A 17,995-nucleotide genomic window follows, 5' to 3' on the forward strand; every position below is an offset into this window, starting at 1 on the left:
AACAAACAATAGTCGATGGGTTTATGTTGGTGTTAAACATTAATCTGTTGGACCACAATAATTAATTCTTGTTTGTACAAAACTTGTTTAAGTCATGTCATTTATGATGTAATTTCTGAGTCATTAGTTTCATTCTTCCCATTTAGAGGAAGGAGATATAACGTCAGCATAGATCACCATGGGGTGAGTTACACCGGTTGGATTTTAAAGGTGTGCACTCCTCAGCCACCAATATACATGGAGGCCAAATTAGGTTGAAACACAAAATAATGGTGATGAATCGACTAATCCCAAAAATAATCGATAGATTAATCGACACTACACCAGTAGTCTGATGTGACACTGAGCAGGGTAGCATCAACACAGAAGAATAAACCTGGCTCAGAGCAGATAGCGCCCTCTGCTGCTTAAAAAAAATCAAATCATTCCTTATGTGTTATATATCAACAACATCTCTGGATATAACACAAAGACAAGGCAGCCAATTGTGGGTGATGTTGTACGTGCTAATGAATTCAACCAGTTCTTCAACAAGTTTGACACAGCGACCACTTCCTCTTCTACTGCTGCTCCTTCTACACATCTGTGTCTCTCCACCACTCCTGCTACATCCCCTCTTACACCTGTGCCTCTTCCACTGTCACCGTCTGTCACAGCTTTAGGAGTGAGGTTAGAGTTAGGAAGACTGTGCTCAGGGAAGGCTGCTGGTCCAGATGGTGTGTGTCCAAGACTGCTTAAGGACTGTGCTGCCCAATTGTGTGAACCCCTTCAGAGGATCTTCAACCTGAGTCTACAGTTGGGTCAGGTCCCGGCTCTGTGGAAAACATCTTGTATTGTGCCGGTACCAAAACTCAAATGCCCAGCTGAACTTAACGACTACAGACCAGTTGCCCTCACCTCACATGTTATGAAAACCTTTGAGAGGCTGCTTTTACGTCTGTTGAGACTTGAGGTCAAAGACACAATAGAACCTCTGCAGTTTGCATATAGAAATCATATTGGAGTGGATGATGCAGTTACATACATGCTCCACCGTGCCCTGTGCTATCTAGAAGAACCTGGCACCTATGTAAGAATTATGTTCTTTGATTTTTCAAGTGCATTTAACACCATCCAGCCCATGATATTGAGAGATGAGCTCAAAGACATAGGAGTGAACCCATCCTTTGTCTCCTGGATCACAGACTATCTCACAGAGAGGCCACAGTTTGTCAGGTTGGGAAACTGCGTCTCTGGGACGGTCATGAGCAGCACGGGGGCTCCACAAGGAACTGTTCTGGCTCCATTCCTATTCACACTTTATACTGCAGACTTCAAATACAACTCTGAGTCCTGCCACATCCAAAAATACTCCGATGACACTGCTATTGTGGCGTGTATCCAAAATGGACAGGAATCTGAATACAGGGATCTGATAAAAGCTTTCTGTGACTGGAGTCATAGAAATTGTCTCCTACTGAACACCTCAAAAACAAAGGAAATGATTGTGGATTTCAGAAAGTCTGGGCTCTGCCATCAGCCAGTTAACATCCATGGGGTGGACGTGGAGGTGGTGCCAACCTACAAATATCTTGGTGTACATCTGGACAACAAGTTGGACTGGTCCCTTAATACAGATGCACTCTTTAAGAAGGGGTAGAGCCGTATCTTTTTCTTAAGGAAGCTCAGATCAATTGATGTCTGTGGAAAGCTGCTGCAGATGTTTTATCAGTCTGTGGTAGCCAGTGCTTTGTTTTATGGTGCAGTCTGCTGGGGAAATAGTTTAAAGCAGAAGGACAAGAGGCGACTGGAAAAACTGGTGAAGAGAGCTAGCTCTGTGGTTGGATCCAGTTTGGACTCACTGGAGGCTGTGGTGGAAAGGTATACACAGAAGAAAGTGGAGGCCATCATCCGTCACTCTGATCACCCACTTCACAACATCATAGTCCAGAGGATCAGCAGCAGGGGACGCCTTACCTCTGTGCGCTGCAGGACCGAGAGGTTCCGAAGATCATTCCTCCCTGCAGCCATCAGAGTGTACAATTCTCTGCTTGGAAGAGTGCCCAAACAACTTGAATTTCCCTCCGGGGATTAATAAAGTATGACTTATCTTATCTTATCTTATCTTATGTGGACGGCATCTTCTGCATGGCGAGGAGCTCATAGAAGCAGCAGTAAAGACAGTAGTTGAGGTATTTGTTGATAACAGCTTCTTACTCTTTACAGATGAGCACGGTGTTACTGCGACACAGGTATCCCGTGTATCGTGCCCCAGCCAGGTAAGCCATCAGCTTCAGGTCGTCTCTGTCAGCATCCACAAAGCCCGTCACGGAGATGATCTGAGACACACACAGGACAGAGTTCAATCCTCATTCTGACACCCCGACAGAAGTCTGATGTAATATAGAGTTCATCTGATGGGTCCACACGCCTGCTGTCCTCAGTCTTATCACAACAAACTGCTTTACTTTGAGCCTGAAGAGTCTGTGGGATGTCAGGTCTGAGTCCAGCAGAGGCCAGTCTTAAACTGTGTGACAGGTAACACTCATGTAGCTCTGACTGCAGTGTGTGTGTACTGTGGCAGTGTGTTACAATTAAATGGTCACTGCCCTCAGACATGGTGTCTGCCTGTTTCTGGTGTAATTTAAAGGTTCATTTTTTTCATCTGGGCATAAAAACATCTTTAAAGTCATCAGACTGGCTGATGGTCATTAAACTATAACACATTTTATACTGAAATCATACACTGAATATAATATATGAAATCAGATTTAGTCATATTTAGTTTATAGTTGTTTTAGTACAGGGTGAGGTAATAAATATTATGTGTGCATATCCTTGTCTGCCTTACCTATGTCACTACCCACATTGAGCCCTCCCAGTCTGGAAGTCTGGACATGCCTCTGCACAGAGGGACATGGTAACAGTGTGCTATGAAAGCTAACAGGCTATAATGTGTGATCAAAAAAGATGGAAAACACTCCCCTGAAAATTAAAAAAAATAAAAATAAAAAAAGACAACAGAAGGAAAAAAAAAATTCCTCCCCAAAGAGAGTTATGTTCACCCTGCATGTCCAGCCTCCATGTGAGCCCTGCATGTTCTTCCTACATGTTCAGCCTGCAAGGTATCCCTGCATTTGCACCTTGTATTTTGGCCCAGCATGGTGGCCTTGATTTCAACTGCCCTGTGTTGTTGCTGTTTTGGGGAACTTTTAAATGCTGATCAAATGTATTACTTAGCACTCAGTGACCTCTGACCTGGCACTGTGGACTGAATGTGAGGCTTCTGAGCACCCTTAATGGACAGGGGGCTGTGTGGCAGATACATACGTGCTGAGAGCAGGGTTTGGCTCCAGGCGGGAAGGCAAAGGGCAGGTGTAAGGTTCGATGAGGTGGGACCATCCGCTTCCTTTTCAGTACCATGTTCAACCAGTGAGCTGTCACACAGCGTTTCCCCTCTCTGAGAGCCTGTCACAGGTAAAAACACACAAAGGAGCACATCTGGTTACAGATCATCCAAGACAACACACCTGGGGGCCAGATGGTCAGGCAGGTCCATGAAGTTTTTAAAGCTGGCTCCATCATGGCTCAGTGAACATGTTCACACTCAAGATGCCTTTGATGATCAACCTCTGCAGAAACCGTGGTCATTCCCAAGGACTCACAGTTTTTCACTTACAGCTGTGATGCTTCATTAAACCTCATGACTTTCATAATGCCAGTCAAAGACTGATTATCACCAGCTTCCAGTCTCTTACTCAGACTCCTGAATTTGTGGAGCTGGATCACTGAAGGAAAACTGGAAACGTCCTGATGTCTGAGTCTCTTACCTGTACATACATGCTGCTGACCTGGCTCTCACACAGCAGGTGAGTGCAGCGGCTGGTCAGGGTGGGGTCCACGGTTCCTCCACAAGCCTGGATCACCTAAGGGACCATGAAGTCCTGTTGTCAGTTTGTTTGTTTGATGCTCAGCTGTGTTTACGTAACATGTTGAACATGAAATCACTTCTGATCAGCTGTGAATGTGACTTTAGCTCCTCCCCCTGTCAGAGTGCAGGTCTCACCCTCTTCCAGGTGTTCAGAAGCTGCTTGTCAGCCATCTGTTCTGGGTAATCAGCGATGGCAAACACACACCCCAGCAGGAAGCTTTCCTGAGGAACTAAACAGACAACACAAACAGGTTAGACAAAAGCAGAGTTAGAGTCAGCTCAGACCAGACCCTGTCCTGCTGTGGGCCTGCAGTCACAGAGTCTCTTATACTCACTGTCCTGCCCAGGCTCATGTCCAAACAGCTGGGAGACGTGAGGAGTCTGCTGGATCTGAGGCTGCATAGATGTTTGCTGCTGTGGCAGGGCCTGCTGGTTCTGCTGCAGGGCCTGCTGCTGCTGCTGATTCTGCAGCTGCTGCATCTGCTGTATGTGTTGCTGCTGTTGCAGAAAATGCTGCTGCTGCTGCTGCTGCTGTAGATGCTGCTGATGTAACTGTTGTTGATTCTGTTGTTGTTGTTGTTGTTGTTGTTGTTGTTGCTGCTGTTGTAACATCTGCATGCGCTGTTGCTGTTGAAATTGCTGGAGCTGCTGCTGCAGGGCCTGTTGTTGCTGCAGCTGCTGTAAGCCTGGCCGCATGAGTTGCTGTGGCCGCAGCTGCTGCTGCTGGGAGAATGTGTGCTGCTGCTGCTGCTGCTGCTGCTGGGAGAACAGCTGCTGTTGGTGAAGCTGTTGTTGCTGTTGTTGTTGCTGCTGCTGCTGCTGCTGCTGTTGCTGCAGAAATTGTTGCTGTGCTTGGGGCAGCTGTGAAAAAGTTTGCTGTTGTGCCACTTGTGGCTGCTGCTGATGTTGATGATGTAGCTGCATCATCTGATGCTGCTGCTGCTGCAGGTGCATCATGGGATGCTGTGGTTGTTGTGGTAGCTGTTGGTGTTGTTGCTGAGCAGCTTGGTGGGACTGCTGCTGTTGCAGTAACTGTTGCTGCTGCTCAGCTGTGAGGGGCTGGCTGCCCAGTTTGGACTGACTGAAGAGGAGGGGGTTGGTGCTGTTAGGAGTCTGAGAGTGGCTCTGATTGGTCTGCTGCTCTAGGGGCTTCGTCTGATTGGCTGTGAGATTCTGGAGGATCTGTGGGAGGACAGAGAAGAAATGGAGATCACTGATGAGAGTGTGTCCAATGTTCAGGACACTGAGGACACTGATCATGTGACCCCTCTGGTCTCTTACATGTGCTGCATTTGCAGGTCGGCTGGTTGGCTGCATGTCTGAGTTGTTAGTGATGTTCCGGAGTGTTCTGGCAGCAGGACTCCAAGCAGTGAGACCCTCTGGACCTGTGACACCTGAGCAGAGCAGAGAGAAAAAAACCTAAAGCAGAACACTGGCTTAGCCTCTGGTGATAAACACAGAATGAAGAGGTTTAGAGCAGTGTTTCTCAGATTTTTTCAGACCAAGGACCACTTTTCACCCCCAAAAATCTCAGCCCAGAGAACAAACTGATGTATTATAAACTTGCATCATACATGTTACAACTTGCTAGGGCTGCAACTAATGTTTATTTGGATCATTTATTTCTTTTTGATTAATTATCATTATTATTTATTAGCCCATGAATAAGACATCAAATATGCTCTGTATTTCTTTGATTCCTCTCATTCCGAAAGTAGCATTTGCCACAACTAGAGAGACTACAGAGTAAAAAGGTGCACTTACTCCCTCATGGTTTACTGTTTTCTTATTGAATGAAGGGAAAAATAAGTAAAAACAGTATGAGGATGCAAAACAGAGCAAACAATATGCTTTTTATCTAGAATTCGTAATTAAGCATTTGCATTAAGGTCATAGACAGGACATGTTCATTAAATACAGCAGTGCAGTGGTGGAAAGAGCTCTGAACCTGAAAATCTGATTGTCTATAACTCGGGATGCACCAATCTAACTTTTCTGGTTCCGATACTGATATTGATCCAACCTGGCACGATACCAGTGCATGCTCTTCTGTTGGTTCAGTCTGGTAATGTTGTAGGTGAAGACAAAAAATGAGTATTTGGAATTACTGAAGTTAATATTAATCCAAACTATAAATTATTTAAATGTTTACCGGCAAAAAGAATGTTCAAAATAGGGATACAGAATATATTGGTATCAATATCGGTATGTTAGTCATTTTATAACATAACTGTATCAGCCAATGTGTGAATGTAGGCTTATATTTACTCGGTAGCTGCCCGTCATTTTCAGAGCATCTTAAACAATCATTCAAGACCCAAAAAAAGTTGTTTTCTAGGGGTGCACTGATCAAAATTTTCTGGCCGATCACCGATCTTTAAAAAGCCTGATCTGCTCATAGCAATTTTATTTTTCATTTTTTATAGCTGACAGCATACGCCTTCAATAATCCAATCTTATTTTATTGAAAATCATTGACCAATACCAGTGAAACAATAAAATCTTTATGTTTTAACTTAAACAACCAATAAAGTGTCCTGAGTTTTAGGTCTCAGAGCAAAAAGCAACAAAGGCTGGCTGTCAAACCTTCCTGGAGGAATAAAAGATCAGTTTCATATGTAAGGACGGAGCCGATCAGCATTCCCTAAAATTTAAGGAAATCGCACCAATCAATCGGTGCATGTCTATTGTTTTCTATGACTATGTCAACACCAAAACTTCCTAAGAAGAGTGGACCCTCTTCTTTTATTTCTGTCTTCCTGTTTTTGTTCCAAAAAAATAAACAGAACATACTTTTTTTTTTTTTGATCACGTTCATCTCGTGCGCTTAGGCCTGTCACGATAATCAATAAATCAATTAACCGAACGATAAATAAAAATGTCCTCGGTAAGTTTGCCAGCCTTGATAAACTGACACGTGCATGCATGTTTGTTTTCCTCCTCTCTTTCCACCAAAGACGCTGAATGAGGAGATGGCTCACTACGTCTATCTTTCCTAACGTCGGGGTGCATAGGTTCTATAGCAGATTTAGCGGATTTATAGCGGAGTGATTGCACGAAAGATAAGGTTCTTAAGCCGCCTGCCACAGTCCCAGTGTGGGAATATTTTGTTTTTTATCAGAGTGAACAAAGTGTGAGCTCATGAACACCAACAAGCTGATATGTTGCATTTGTTTGAAAATAGTGGCAAAGAAGAAGAAGAAGGGGAGGTGCAGCAGAGCCTTGTTCTTTGACAATCCGCTCTTACTGGGGCTTTTGGTCTGCAAAGTAAATAGAAATAAAAGCACCAAATGGTGGGCGCTCAAAGACAGCTACATTGCCAAAGAAATGCAGCCCTTCAATACGGTTGAAAGCCAGAAATGTTTAAAATGTTTGACAGACAGAACGGATTGACTGGGAAAAAGTACATGTTACAAACAATTCAGGAACTGTATAAACTCCCTTTTATTTAGGTGTCTGTTTTTTTTTTTGTTTGTTTGTTTTTTGGGTTTATTTTGGAGTTTAGTTTTTTCTTTAGAGACAGGGTCTATTTTTTATTGTTTTTGATTAGTTTTAATTATTTTCATTGACATGTATTTTTTTCTTAAAGAGAGTCCATTTCATTTTCATTGTATTTTTTTCTCTTTCTTGTTTGTTAAATTTATTATATTTTTTGTTTTATTTATTTCATTTAGAAGATCCTGATCTTTTAATTACAGTTTAATACTCTAAAGAAAATTAAAGTTTCTTGCTTTTGATATGGTATACTCACTTTATTATCCCATTTATCATAATTACATCAATGAAAAAATGGAATGGAAAAAAATGGAAAAAATCAAAATAATATTGACAATAATATCGTTTATCGGCAATAATATTTTGGAAAATTATCGTCTAGCAAAATTTGTTATCCTGACAGGCCTAGTGGTCTATGTTTAAATGCATTGCTTTATCTCACTACTTAAGTAAATCCAGTGTCATTACTCTGACCCTCTTTTAAGAATTGAAAATAGAAAGTTTTCCTTGTGGAGTTGGTTACATGTGTTTGCTACGACCATGTAAAATTCAATACAGTTTAAGTTGAATAACAACTTAAACTTTAAAAACTAGCTTCACTTCCACCACGTTTACATGCGACAGCACTGCACGTCAGGGAAGGACGCAATGATCACGCGACCCAACACGTCATAAGGAAATATGTTGTCAATGTTTTCTATCACTTTTTATAGAGTTTATCAATTCGTGTTGCATCCCTAGATCGGGCATATCTTTTTTGACATTTAATCTTTTATTTTATACTTTTTTTAACGTTCCATAAAAAAAACACAGTTAACTAACGACCATTACAGACCCCTAGGGGGCGCTACAGGACCACATTCTGAGAAACACTGGTTTAGAGCAGTGTTTCTCAACCCTGGTCCTGGGGACCCCCTGCCCTGCATGTTTTTTATGTTCCCGACTCCAACACACCTGATTCAAATGATCAGCTCGTCATCAAGCTCTGCTAGAGCCTGATAACGAGCCATTCATTTGAATCAGGTGTGTTGGAGTGGGGTAACATCTAAAACATGCAGGGCAGGGACCCCCTAGGGACCAGGATTGGGAAACACTGGTTTAGAGGAGGGTGTGTGAAACATGATGCAGAGCGTTAGAGGAAGGAATCTGTTAGACGGGGTAAAGCGAAGTGACGGGGGTATAGCACAGTGTGTTCACACACTGTGGTGTGTCGTACTGGTTGTGTAATGGAGGGTTCTTCCTCCTCTAACCTTGCTGTGCAGTGTGACCCACAGCAGCACGGGCGTCTGCAGCCATGCTAGCCCCGCTGCCCGGCACAGGCGGCACCGTGGCACACAGGTTGATCAGTCCACTTCCTGAGGATGAGACTGGGTCCTTGGTGCCAGGGGGTCCAGTCCGCCGTCTGGCAGTCCCTGTAGGGACCGGCGGCGTGGTGACTTCAGCAGGAGTCCAGTTGAGGTTGGTTCCCTCCTTTTCTGTGGGGGAGTCGTCGTCGGAGTCGTCAAACATGCGCTCACTGCGGCGCTCAGGTTTACGGGGGGAGGATGGGGAGATGGAGTTCAGTTTTTTAGGTCCTGGTCGTCTGCGGGGGCTGGACTCCTCACCAGACGAGCCTCCACTGGAAAGCCGGGACCGGCGGGGGCTGTAGCTTCCGTCTGAGTGTTCGTAGGACTCCACCTCACTCTCATCGTCCTCCTCAGGCTCCACGTAGGTGAGTCTGGGATGATAGAGCGCCTCGTCCTTCCTGCTTTTGCCTGATGGGGGACAAATGTTTAGACCACATCAGAGCCACGGTTAGAGACATGGTTAATGAACAAACTTGGTTTTTATTACCGTATTGACCCAAATATAGGACGACCCCGGTCATAAGATGAACAATCTTCAGAAAAAGACTGAAAACCAAAATGTACCTTGTTTAAAGATGCTACTTTTATTGAAATTCAGAGAAAATCACTGAAATAATAATCAGAGACTGCTTTCATTTTTGGCTATAAATCTAGTCACTAAAATCTGTGTTTGAATGCAATTCTAATGACAGCTCTGGTAAGGGGTATGCCTTCTTTATGTTTCTCAGTAACAAACTCACTCACACTCCCGTCTATCTCGTGATAACAGCTGCTTTGAAGACCATGATAAGCTTTTCTTTTACAGTTCACATTTTTCAGACGCTCTTTGAGGACAAGCGTTCTTTGACATTACCCTCCATAACTCCATGTTTTGTCTGCCTGACAGCTGTCCAACATCGTTGCCCCATTGAACATCATTATCTTTAAGTTAGCATCATAACTCCTCCACAGTGGTCTGTTAACTTAGCCAACTTAAGGTCCACTTGGCTCTGGACAATAACTACACCTCTCCACGTCTCACCTTCAATCCAAAGCTCCTGTCACCGTGTCTCTGCTGTGACTCAGCCTCAGTAAGGAAAGTGACTTTACAAAAAAGCTGGCTCTCTCTGCTGTTCAGGTCGTGTAGTGACTCTAGACAAGTATCAGCATGTGTCAATGGTTAGACCCTGATTATGAGACGACCCAACTTTTTCACATTATCTTCAACTAAAAAAACCTCGAATGATACTCAGGTCAATACGGTACTCAAATATTTAAGAATTCATTAGAGCTTGAGTTTGCCAACTATTGAATTTAGTTCATTCCAGGTCTATGCTGTGCAAGCAAATAGGGGGAAAAAAGCACATATATATTTGTTCACATTTTTGTCCACCTGAAATGTTCCCCTGATCATAGAATCACTCAACAGATGAGAAAGACATTCATTCCGTAATGTTAAAGGCCCAAATACATTGTACAGAGACTGTGAGCAAGCCCCAGAGGTCATGTTTGTTGAGATTTAAACATTAATGTGTGATCCATGTGCGTTTTAAGTTTAACTCCAGTCACTATTTCTGAGTGTTGCCAAATACTGCCCTCGGAAAGTTACTGCACCAAAGAAAAACACAGGAGGTCCATGAACCATCAGGGAGGTAGTTTCCAGTTTATCAGAGCAAAGTGTCAAATGTGATGACTGCAGCTTCCTCCACTCTACTCCACCTTCCTGACTCAAATGAAAGCCTCAAAGATTAATAACCTTTAACGGAGTCTGTGATCCAGTCTGGGGTGACCAGCTTAATGTTGGGGTGTTTCAGGGCGCACTCGAACTTGGCCTGGAGGGAAAAACCAAAACCACATATCACCATGTGAGCAGGAGTGTCACTGACATGAACTCACAGCAACTAACAAACACCAGCTGAAGGTGAATGCTACACACACACGCACACACACACACACGCATGCACACACACACACACACACACACACACACACACACACACACACACACACACACACACACACACACACACACACACACACACACACACACACACACACACACACACACAGAGGATGAACTCACCCCTTTTGGCTCCTTTATCACTAAGTGTGTGACCTTCTTGTTGAGGTTCAGCTGACACTCTCCTCCGTAGAAGGTCACATACGCCCACAGTGCATTCAGGTCATCAGGAAGCTGATGATGGAGACAGAGAAACAATGAGCACCTGAGCTCATTCAAAGGCCACACACACACACACACACCAGTGTTCCCTCTACCAGTGTATAGGGGTGGCGAGTATTTTTCAATGCTGACTGATGGGTGGTTTATTTTTTTGGTTAATCACAAGTAACTGGTTTGGACCCTGTTCTACCTCAGTGGCTTTGGAGTGCAGACCTGTAAAATCCAACCCCCTGACATTTGATTTCACCATGACCTCTGAAACTGAAACAGTGAGGTCTTAGAGTACCCTGGTGTTCACATCATTCTACCTAATATATTCTTAATGCCATGTTTCTTTACTTCCTACTTTTTGTTGCTGCTGTAACTCTGTAAAGTCCCCTGCTGTGCGGCAAAAAATGACAACAGTAAAATCAGTAATATGACGTGTCCACAATTAAAATTCTACAACAATTAAATTTTAATTGATGCAATCAGTTATGTCAACTAAATGCTGCAGCCCTAGTTTACACCAGTACAATGCGGTGCCACAAACACACACACACACACGCACGCGCATACACACACATGCACACACATGGACCCTTACCCTGGGAAGACAGGCTGTCACTCCAAAGAATATCTGTCCTGATTCTGGAGAGAATCCGGTCACTCTGAGGTGTTTTGTTACGGATAGACGTGGCTGAAGGTGAAACTTCACACAATCACTTTCTAAAGACATTGTTTATTCATTGAACATTGTTGTGTCATTACTCTTTAACAGCAATACCTTTAATCAGTGACAATACATGTGTGCAAAGGATACGGTAATAGATCTCCACACCTGACGGAAAGGATGACCCAGGATGGCTGCAAGGGAAAACAAACACACACACACACACACACACACACACACACACACACACACACACACACACACACACACACACACACACACAAACACACACACACACACACACACACACACACACACACACAAACACACACACACACACACACACACACACACACACACACACACACAGAGTTAGTGCTGCACATTTACTGGAGCCAGTGTATTGAGGATTAACCCTCAGTGACTGACACAGGCTACACACACTAATGAAGAGCTTCATCTAAGCAAAGAGGAAAAACTGCATCATGAGAGGCCTCACACAGGCTCAGTGTGACACACCTAGAGATTGGTACCAAATTAATTACTTTTATAGGTACTGACCAAATTCTGTCTAAAGTACCAGGTACCGATTCACAAAAAGTCAAAAGGTACTATGTGTAAGTACCAAAATGCATCCTGGACATGAATCAGCAAGGTTAAATATTGAAGAAAAAATATGTTACATTTTAAAAAATAGATTTGATTATGAAACAAAATGATATTTTTCACCACATTAACACAAAAAGTACTGAAAATATGTACAGTTGAGTACTGACACTAATTGCCAGGTACTGGGCATCATCAGTACCGAAAGGTTTTAAATGTGAAAGGTACCCATCCCTTGACACACTTGGTCCAGGTCTTACCTTGACCACAGGCAGGTCAAACACCTCTCTGGACTCGCCCACCTCTGGATTGTCCCCATCCTCTGCAATGATGTGAGTGGCCAGAGCGTTGTAGGACACTTCCTTCCCCTTACCGGCTTTTAGCAGCTGCACCACCTGGAAGGTAAGCAAACACAAGTGACCCTCCCTGTCAGTCAGGATCCACAGCAGCCTATAGAGTCCCTCTGCTCAGGGTCCCTCTGCTCAGAACCCCTCTGCTCAGGGTCCCACTGCTTAGCACAGGTACAGAGATCAGCTAGAAGAAGAGGTCCCAGGTATGATCAAAAACCATAGACTGTATCAAACATACAGTGGCATCAAGCAGCCACATTGGATATGACGCTGCTTAAAGCTTCCTATCTAACAGAAATGATAATTAATCAGCGTTTTAGAACCAAGATGTTCTTTGGCCCAGTAAATGTGTTTTGAATGCAGTCAAGTCTTTTTTTAGCTCAGTGGTATGGAGCGACTTTGAGCACTTCCAGGCTTCAGCTTTCTAAACCACATGTTGGCCCTTTTCTGAGTCCAGGAGGTCCCTTCAAAACCCAAACACAGAGACAGACTGTGAGAGCTCTGTCTGCCTGTCTGCCTGCTTGTCCGTCTGCCTGTATGGAAGCAGTCACAGAGCCACAGAGAGCTTAGAGGACTGTGCTCACGGTGTCCTGACCTCAGAGTTCTGTAGAGCCTGGATGAGCTCAGGACTGGGTCAGTCATGACCAGGGCTTGATGTTACACCAGGCCTGCTTGCTGGAATGACAGACAGACTGCCGGCCAGCTGACTACCCACCCCAGTGCTGCTCAGACCATTTCCAGCAGGGTCTGAAGAGCTCCTGTTGTTTCTCAGAGCATGTTAAATGTCACACTGAGGCTTGGTCTTCTTCTCACCTGGTTCATCACTGTTTGCAGTGTTTCCCCTACCATCATACAGGGGAGGCCACACCGTCATTCACACAGCCAAAACAAACAGCTGTGATACAGGTATCTCATAAGGACACTCCAATGACACAATAAGTAACCGCTGTAAAGATGAGACAGAAGCAGAAGCATTTAACTCTGTAAAGAGTGTGTTCCCCACACGGCCAAAAATCTGTGAGTTGAAACAAAAAGGACTGCTTTATTCTCTTTTTTACAGTGAAATATGTTCTGCACAGTAGGGGTAGGCATGGCTTCAAAATTTTATCACGATATTTTCAGGACACTTGCGATAATCCATATGACAAACAAAGCAAAACAACACAGTAAGAAGTTCAGATCCAGAGGAAATCTGAAGTTTTGGAGGAAGAATAGTTAATCTTGCAGCCAACAGAAACATTGACTGAAGGAGCTGAAGTTTAGGGAGGGCCAGATGAGCTCAACACGCCAATTCATTACCATGAAAGTACGTTGTCATGGGTGTGATTCCTGCAGGTACATGTGGTTCTCCTATGATCTTGTGATCTCGGGTATCCAGCTGCTACGGGCAATGCCCTGCGCTGCGCTGTGCTGTGCTGCACTGCACTGCGCTGCACTGTGCTGTGCTGCACTGCGCTCCAGAGATACATCCCGTATGAATTGGCATGCGGCCAAAATATGTGGTACTGTGCTGCGTGGCGTCACGCTGTATGTGTGAATTAGGGGTAATGCTGACATAGGGTTCGGACATTCGGCTCAGCCACACGTCCATTGTAGAGGCCAAAAATACACCGATAATAATAAAGTTTTCTTCCTCAGGTGTCTCCATAGCCTGGCTGTATTCAGCCGTGTTTCAGCTTTAGGTGGTGGAACATGTTTGTGGTGTTGCCACCCTTTGCGGTGGTAGTTTTCCTTCACATTTGCTGCATGTCTGATCTGTGGTCAGCCAAACCACCTCACTGAGGTAGCTCCTCTTTTAGGCACTAAATCCTCATGTGAGGATGAAGTTGATGCTGCCGTGCTACTATCGCGCTCTGTCATTATTGTTTAGTACACAGCAGGGAGCGTCATACCTCATTCACCTCTGCACTGGAGATGTTGCAAAATGACAGATTTCTATAGTCAAAAAAAAGGGTATTATCATAGACGATATGATATGTTACACCCCTACTGCACAAATTTTTGTGTTTCTTCTGAATTACATTGGACCTCAAAAAAACAAGGTGAAGTCACTAAACTGATATGCTGCCTTGATAAGCTAGCTGTTATGTAGCAGGTGTGCACCTTACTTTAATGCTGTGTTCAAGTTGATTTTCCTATTGAGTTCACAAAACAAAAAGACTATGACTAAGAACTGAGCACTAAACGTTATGCGCATCAGCATTGTTTGATTTTACTTTTACTTGACAAAAACTTGCTTGATTGTTTACCTAAATAAAAAAGTGAACAATACCAAAATAATGATTTTTAATCCATTTTTTCTATTTAGAACTTTGGTTTAAAATAGGTAAATTGATTTCTGTGCTGTTAAATAACATGCAAAATAGTCTGAATTAACTATAAAAAGAAACGTGATAAAACCATGATCCTGATTTTGTAAAAATAAAATTGTGATATGACATTTTTCCCATATCACCCAGCCCTAGTTCGCAGACACGCGCACATATCCCCATATAGGGGACAGAGAGCTGGGAAAACCACCACAAGACACGTCTCCCAGTGACTCCTCTGTGAAAATTCAACACTTGCTCTCCTGCGCTGCTGTCTATTGTAGTTTGAAACGACCCATAAACAAATGTCAGAGCCACACAACAGCAGAGCTGTTACAATATGAATTCCAAAATCCATAGTGGACATGTGCTGCAGACTCCTGGGAGAGGATCGTGGCTGAGGAGGCGAGGAAGGGGTTATCCAGTGTCATGTTTCTGTGAAAGAGGTGTTTCCATTGAACTTTTGTAATAAACTCAAATATAGAAAACTGAAAAAACCCTCATGAGAGCATGACAACTTTATATGAACAATTGAGAGGTTTGTAGGAATTTTGGTGCTTCCATTAACATTTATTATTGTGATATTTAGGTTTTGCACAATTCCAGTTGTAATGGAAAAACGGCTAGAGACAGTGGGTTTAGTTTGCAGGTTTACACTTCCATCACAATCATACGTGAGTATATTTGGAAACAAGATATTAAACCCCATGAAACACCCTGACCAGACTAAGATGAAAAGTTCACTGTGTGTTCAAGTACCACTGTCAGCATCGCGTGACTTTACGTTTGACTGGGAGCTCATATCTAGTCTGGAGAACGTCGCTGACAGCTGTGAGATTACTATAGTGTCAAAAAGTGCAGTAGTGAGCCACAGGTCTCAAACAGCGGTGAAAACGCATGCGCACTCCCGCGGGTCAGGAGGGTGTTGATGGTCACAGGTTGATGCGGAATAACAACAGTAATAACAATGCATATCGATATTTACCACAGACTCTAACGGCTCGTTTACAGCGTTAGGAGCTGATTTAGAGTTTAAAGGAGCAAAGCAATAGCTTTAGTACTGGTGTTAGCATAGCATTCCCGAGACAGATAAACCGATGGCTACAAGCTAGCAGCTAACCATCTGTGCAACCACGAAACTCACAGCCACTGTTCAACCAGAACACTGAGCGTCAACGGGCACGTTTCATGAACGCACCCAACACAGAGTTTACATCAAAAACTCAAACACAAGGACACTTGAATGTCAGCCAAAGTTGAAACAAGCTGCCATCACAACAGCCTGAGAACTAGCTGGTTAGCTCCCTCTCATTGAGATTGAATGGTACTAGCAAGTAAGCATGCTACAAAGTTAGCTGGAAGAGGCTAAGGTCCAAGGGCTCACCTTTTGGTCGATGTCCCCCACCAGGTAGAATTTGACATCTTTAAAGAGTTCCTCGGACACCTTGCTCTCCTCTTCAGACATGACTATCCGTTACACTCATCGGTTTACTGTTAAAAAGCTCCGAAAGCAAGCAGAGAGGGAGAGAGTCTCTAATACAGCAGCAGCCTGAGCCTACAGTGACACAGGAGCGCCAAACCACCGAGCGCGCCTCGGACTGTTCCACTCCGATACACCGAGGGGGGGACGCAAATATATTACTGCTGCTTGATGCGGTTTTCTGTTACTTTTTAAGCTGTTAACCAAATTATTTACATTTAATACACACCAAACCTCCAATATAAGTAGTACGTAAGGTATCGACAGGAACATGGATCTGTAAAAAATGTTGTATCAGGCATGCAAACCCTAAAATATTGAAGTTCATGTCTTCATCTAAACGTTTAACCTAGATTACCTCAAGCAGACAGTACATTGGGGACATTTTAATGTGTCATCTGAACAAAACTCACATTTATATCAATTTTTTCCTCATGATGAGAAAAAGTAACATCAGAAAAAAGTGGGAGAATCAGATATATGAACAGTAAGTGTTCATATATCTGATTTAACTTATCTTGATTGTACCTTTAAACATGGTCACTTTGTTAGGATAACATTTGTCTTATTTTTTTATCTGTAGGCTACGTCTAACAAGCAGCAACCTTCGGTCTAAAAATGTAGAAGTGCTAAAATGGTGGTGGTTGGCTGGTTATGGAAGCAACGAAAGTCACATACACACCAAGCCAAAGTAAATAAATTAAATACTAAATAAAAGCCACTTTAAAAAACAGGGTATGTACAGCTAGTAAAATAAAAGTTAAAGTGAAATTCAATTCCCTGGATACCATTTTTACTACTAGAGATTTTTTTTTAAACCGTCACAACACCAAGTTGCAAGTGTTAATCAGCTAACCTTCAAAGATTTACACAGATTTTAACACATAACACTATCCACAACAGAATGGATTTGGAGACTCACTGATGTTGCTGATGTTGCTTCACAGACCGGCATCAACTATTTAACTAAGTGAGCTGCTATCATTAGATTTCAACATTAACATGTGTTGTTAGCCTAGTATGACCTTGTCTGAGCCAGTCCCTGAATGCAGGGTCTTTCTCAGTCCTGGTGGCACCCACCTGTCCTAAAACTTGCATTTTCCCATCACAGCGATGATCATTGTCTGTATGTTGAAGATATGCCTGCCAGTTTGCTGCCCAGATCAGCCCCATGTTGTTTGAGGTGTCAGATGACCATTCAATATGACATCATCAAACACAGCCTACAAATTTGAGAGTTCAGGATCAAGAGGAGGATTGTTGATCATGTGCCAAGATACGCTAAAGCCCATGTTTAAATGAACTATAACACAAACTTTGGCAGATAGAATCTCAATCAGAACAAGACACCTCATAGTCTGAAAAAATAATAATACCTTTAAAACTCCATATAACACTTATAATGGCTTTAAATTTGGCACTTTTGATTTATGGATGATGAATTTCAATTTAGTTTATTTGATAAGGTGGGACAATGTACATTCATACACACTTTAAAAAAATAAAATGTAATTGTACCCAAATCTAGCTACCAAGCTGATTTCCATTGGTAGTTCCCCCCAGCTAAAACAAACAGGTTAAAAAAAATAAAATAAAATACAAGTATAATATTTAAAGGTTTCTGTTCCTCTTGTTTTGTTTCTTTTTAAGGAAAAGAAAGAACAGAGAAACATTATCATAATAAAA

At 43.1% G+C, this 17,995-nt stretch overlaps 1 protein-coding gene across 1 annotated transcript in view; it reads right to left on the minus strand.

Moving 5' to 3' along the window:
• The window catches only part of paxip1 (PAX interacting (with transcription-activation domain) protein 1), a 28,011-nt gene extending 11,585 nt beyond the window's left edge, over nucleotides 1-16,426 (minus strand). Inside the window, exons 1-13 of the mRNA XM_074689201.1 lie at nucleotides 16,214-16,426; nucleotides 12,431-12,565; nucleotides 11,715-11,758; nucleotides 11,499-11,562; nucleotides 10,814-10,924; nucleotides 10,487-10,562; nucleotides 8,656-9,159; nucleotides 5,192-5,304; nucleotides 4,246-5,092; nucleotides 4,046-4,140; nucleotides 3,810-3,905; nucleotides 3,310-3,447; nucleotides 2,197-2,318 (exon numbers count right to left, since the gene is read on the minus strand). Coding sequence (XP_074545302.1) covers nucleotides 2,197-2,318; nucleotides 3,310-3,447; nucleotides 3,810-3,905; nucleotides 4,046-4,140; nucleotides 4,246-5,092; nucleotides 5,192-5,304; nucleotides 8,656-9,159; nucleotides 10,487-10,562; nucleotides 10,814-10,924; nucleotides 11,499-11,562; nucleotides 11,715-11,758; nucleotides 12,431-12,565; nucleotides 16,214-16,294 — 2,426 coding nt within the window. The 5' untranslated portion in view covers nucleotides 16,295-16,426. The remainder of the gene's footprint in view (nucleotides 1-2,196; nucleotides 2,319-3,309; nucleotides 3,448-3,809; nucleotides 3,906-4,045; nucleotides 4,141-4,245; nucleotides 5,093-5,191; nucleotides 5,305-8,655; nucleotides 9,160-10,486; nucleotides 10,563-10,813; nucleotides 10,925-11,498; nucleotides 11,563-11,714; nucleotides 11,759-12,430; nucleotides 12,566-16,213) is intronic.
• Nucleotides 16,427-17,995: the final 1,569 nt, after the last annotated feature.

The sequence above is a fragment of the Halichoeres trimaculatus genome, unplaced genomic scaffold (assembly GCF_033239565.1).
Source record: "Halichoeres trimaculatus isolate MK-OKI-2021-1 unplaced genomic scaffold, fHalTri1.1 fHalTri1_scaffold_15, whole genome shotgun sequence".
NCBI classification, from domain to species: domain Eukaryota; kingdom Metazoa; phylum Chordata; class Actinopteri; order Labriformes; family Labridae; genus Halichoeres; species Halichoeres trimaculatus.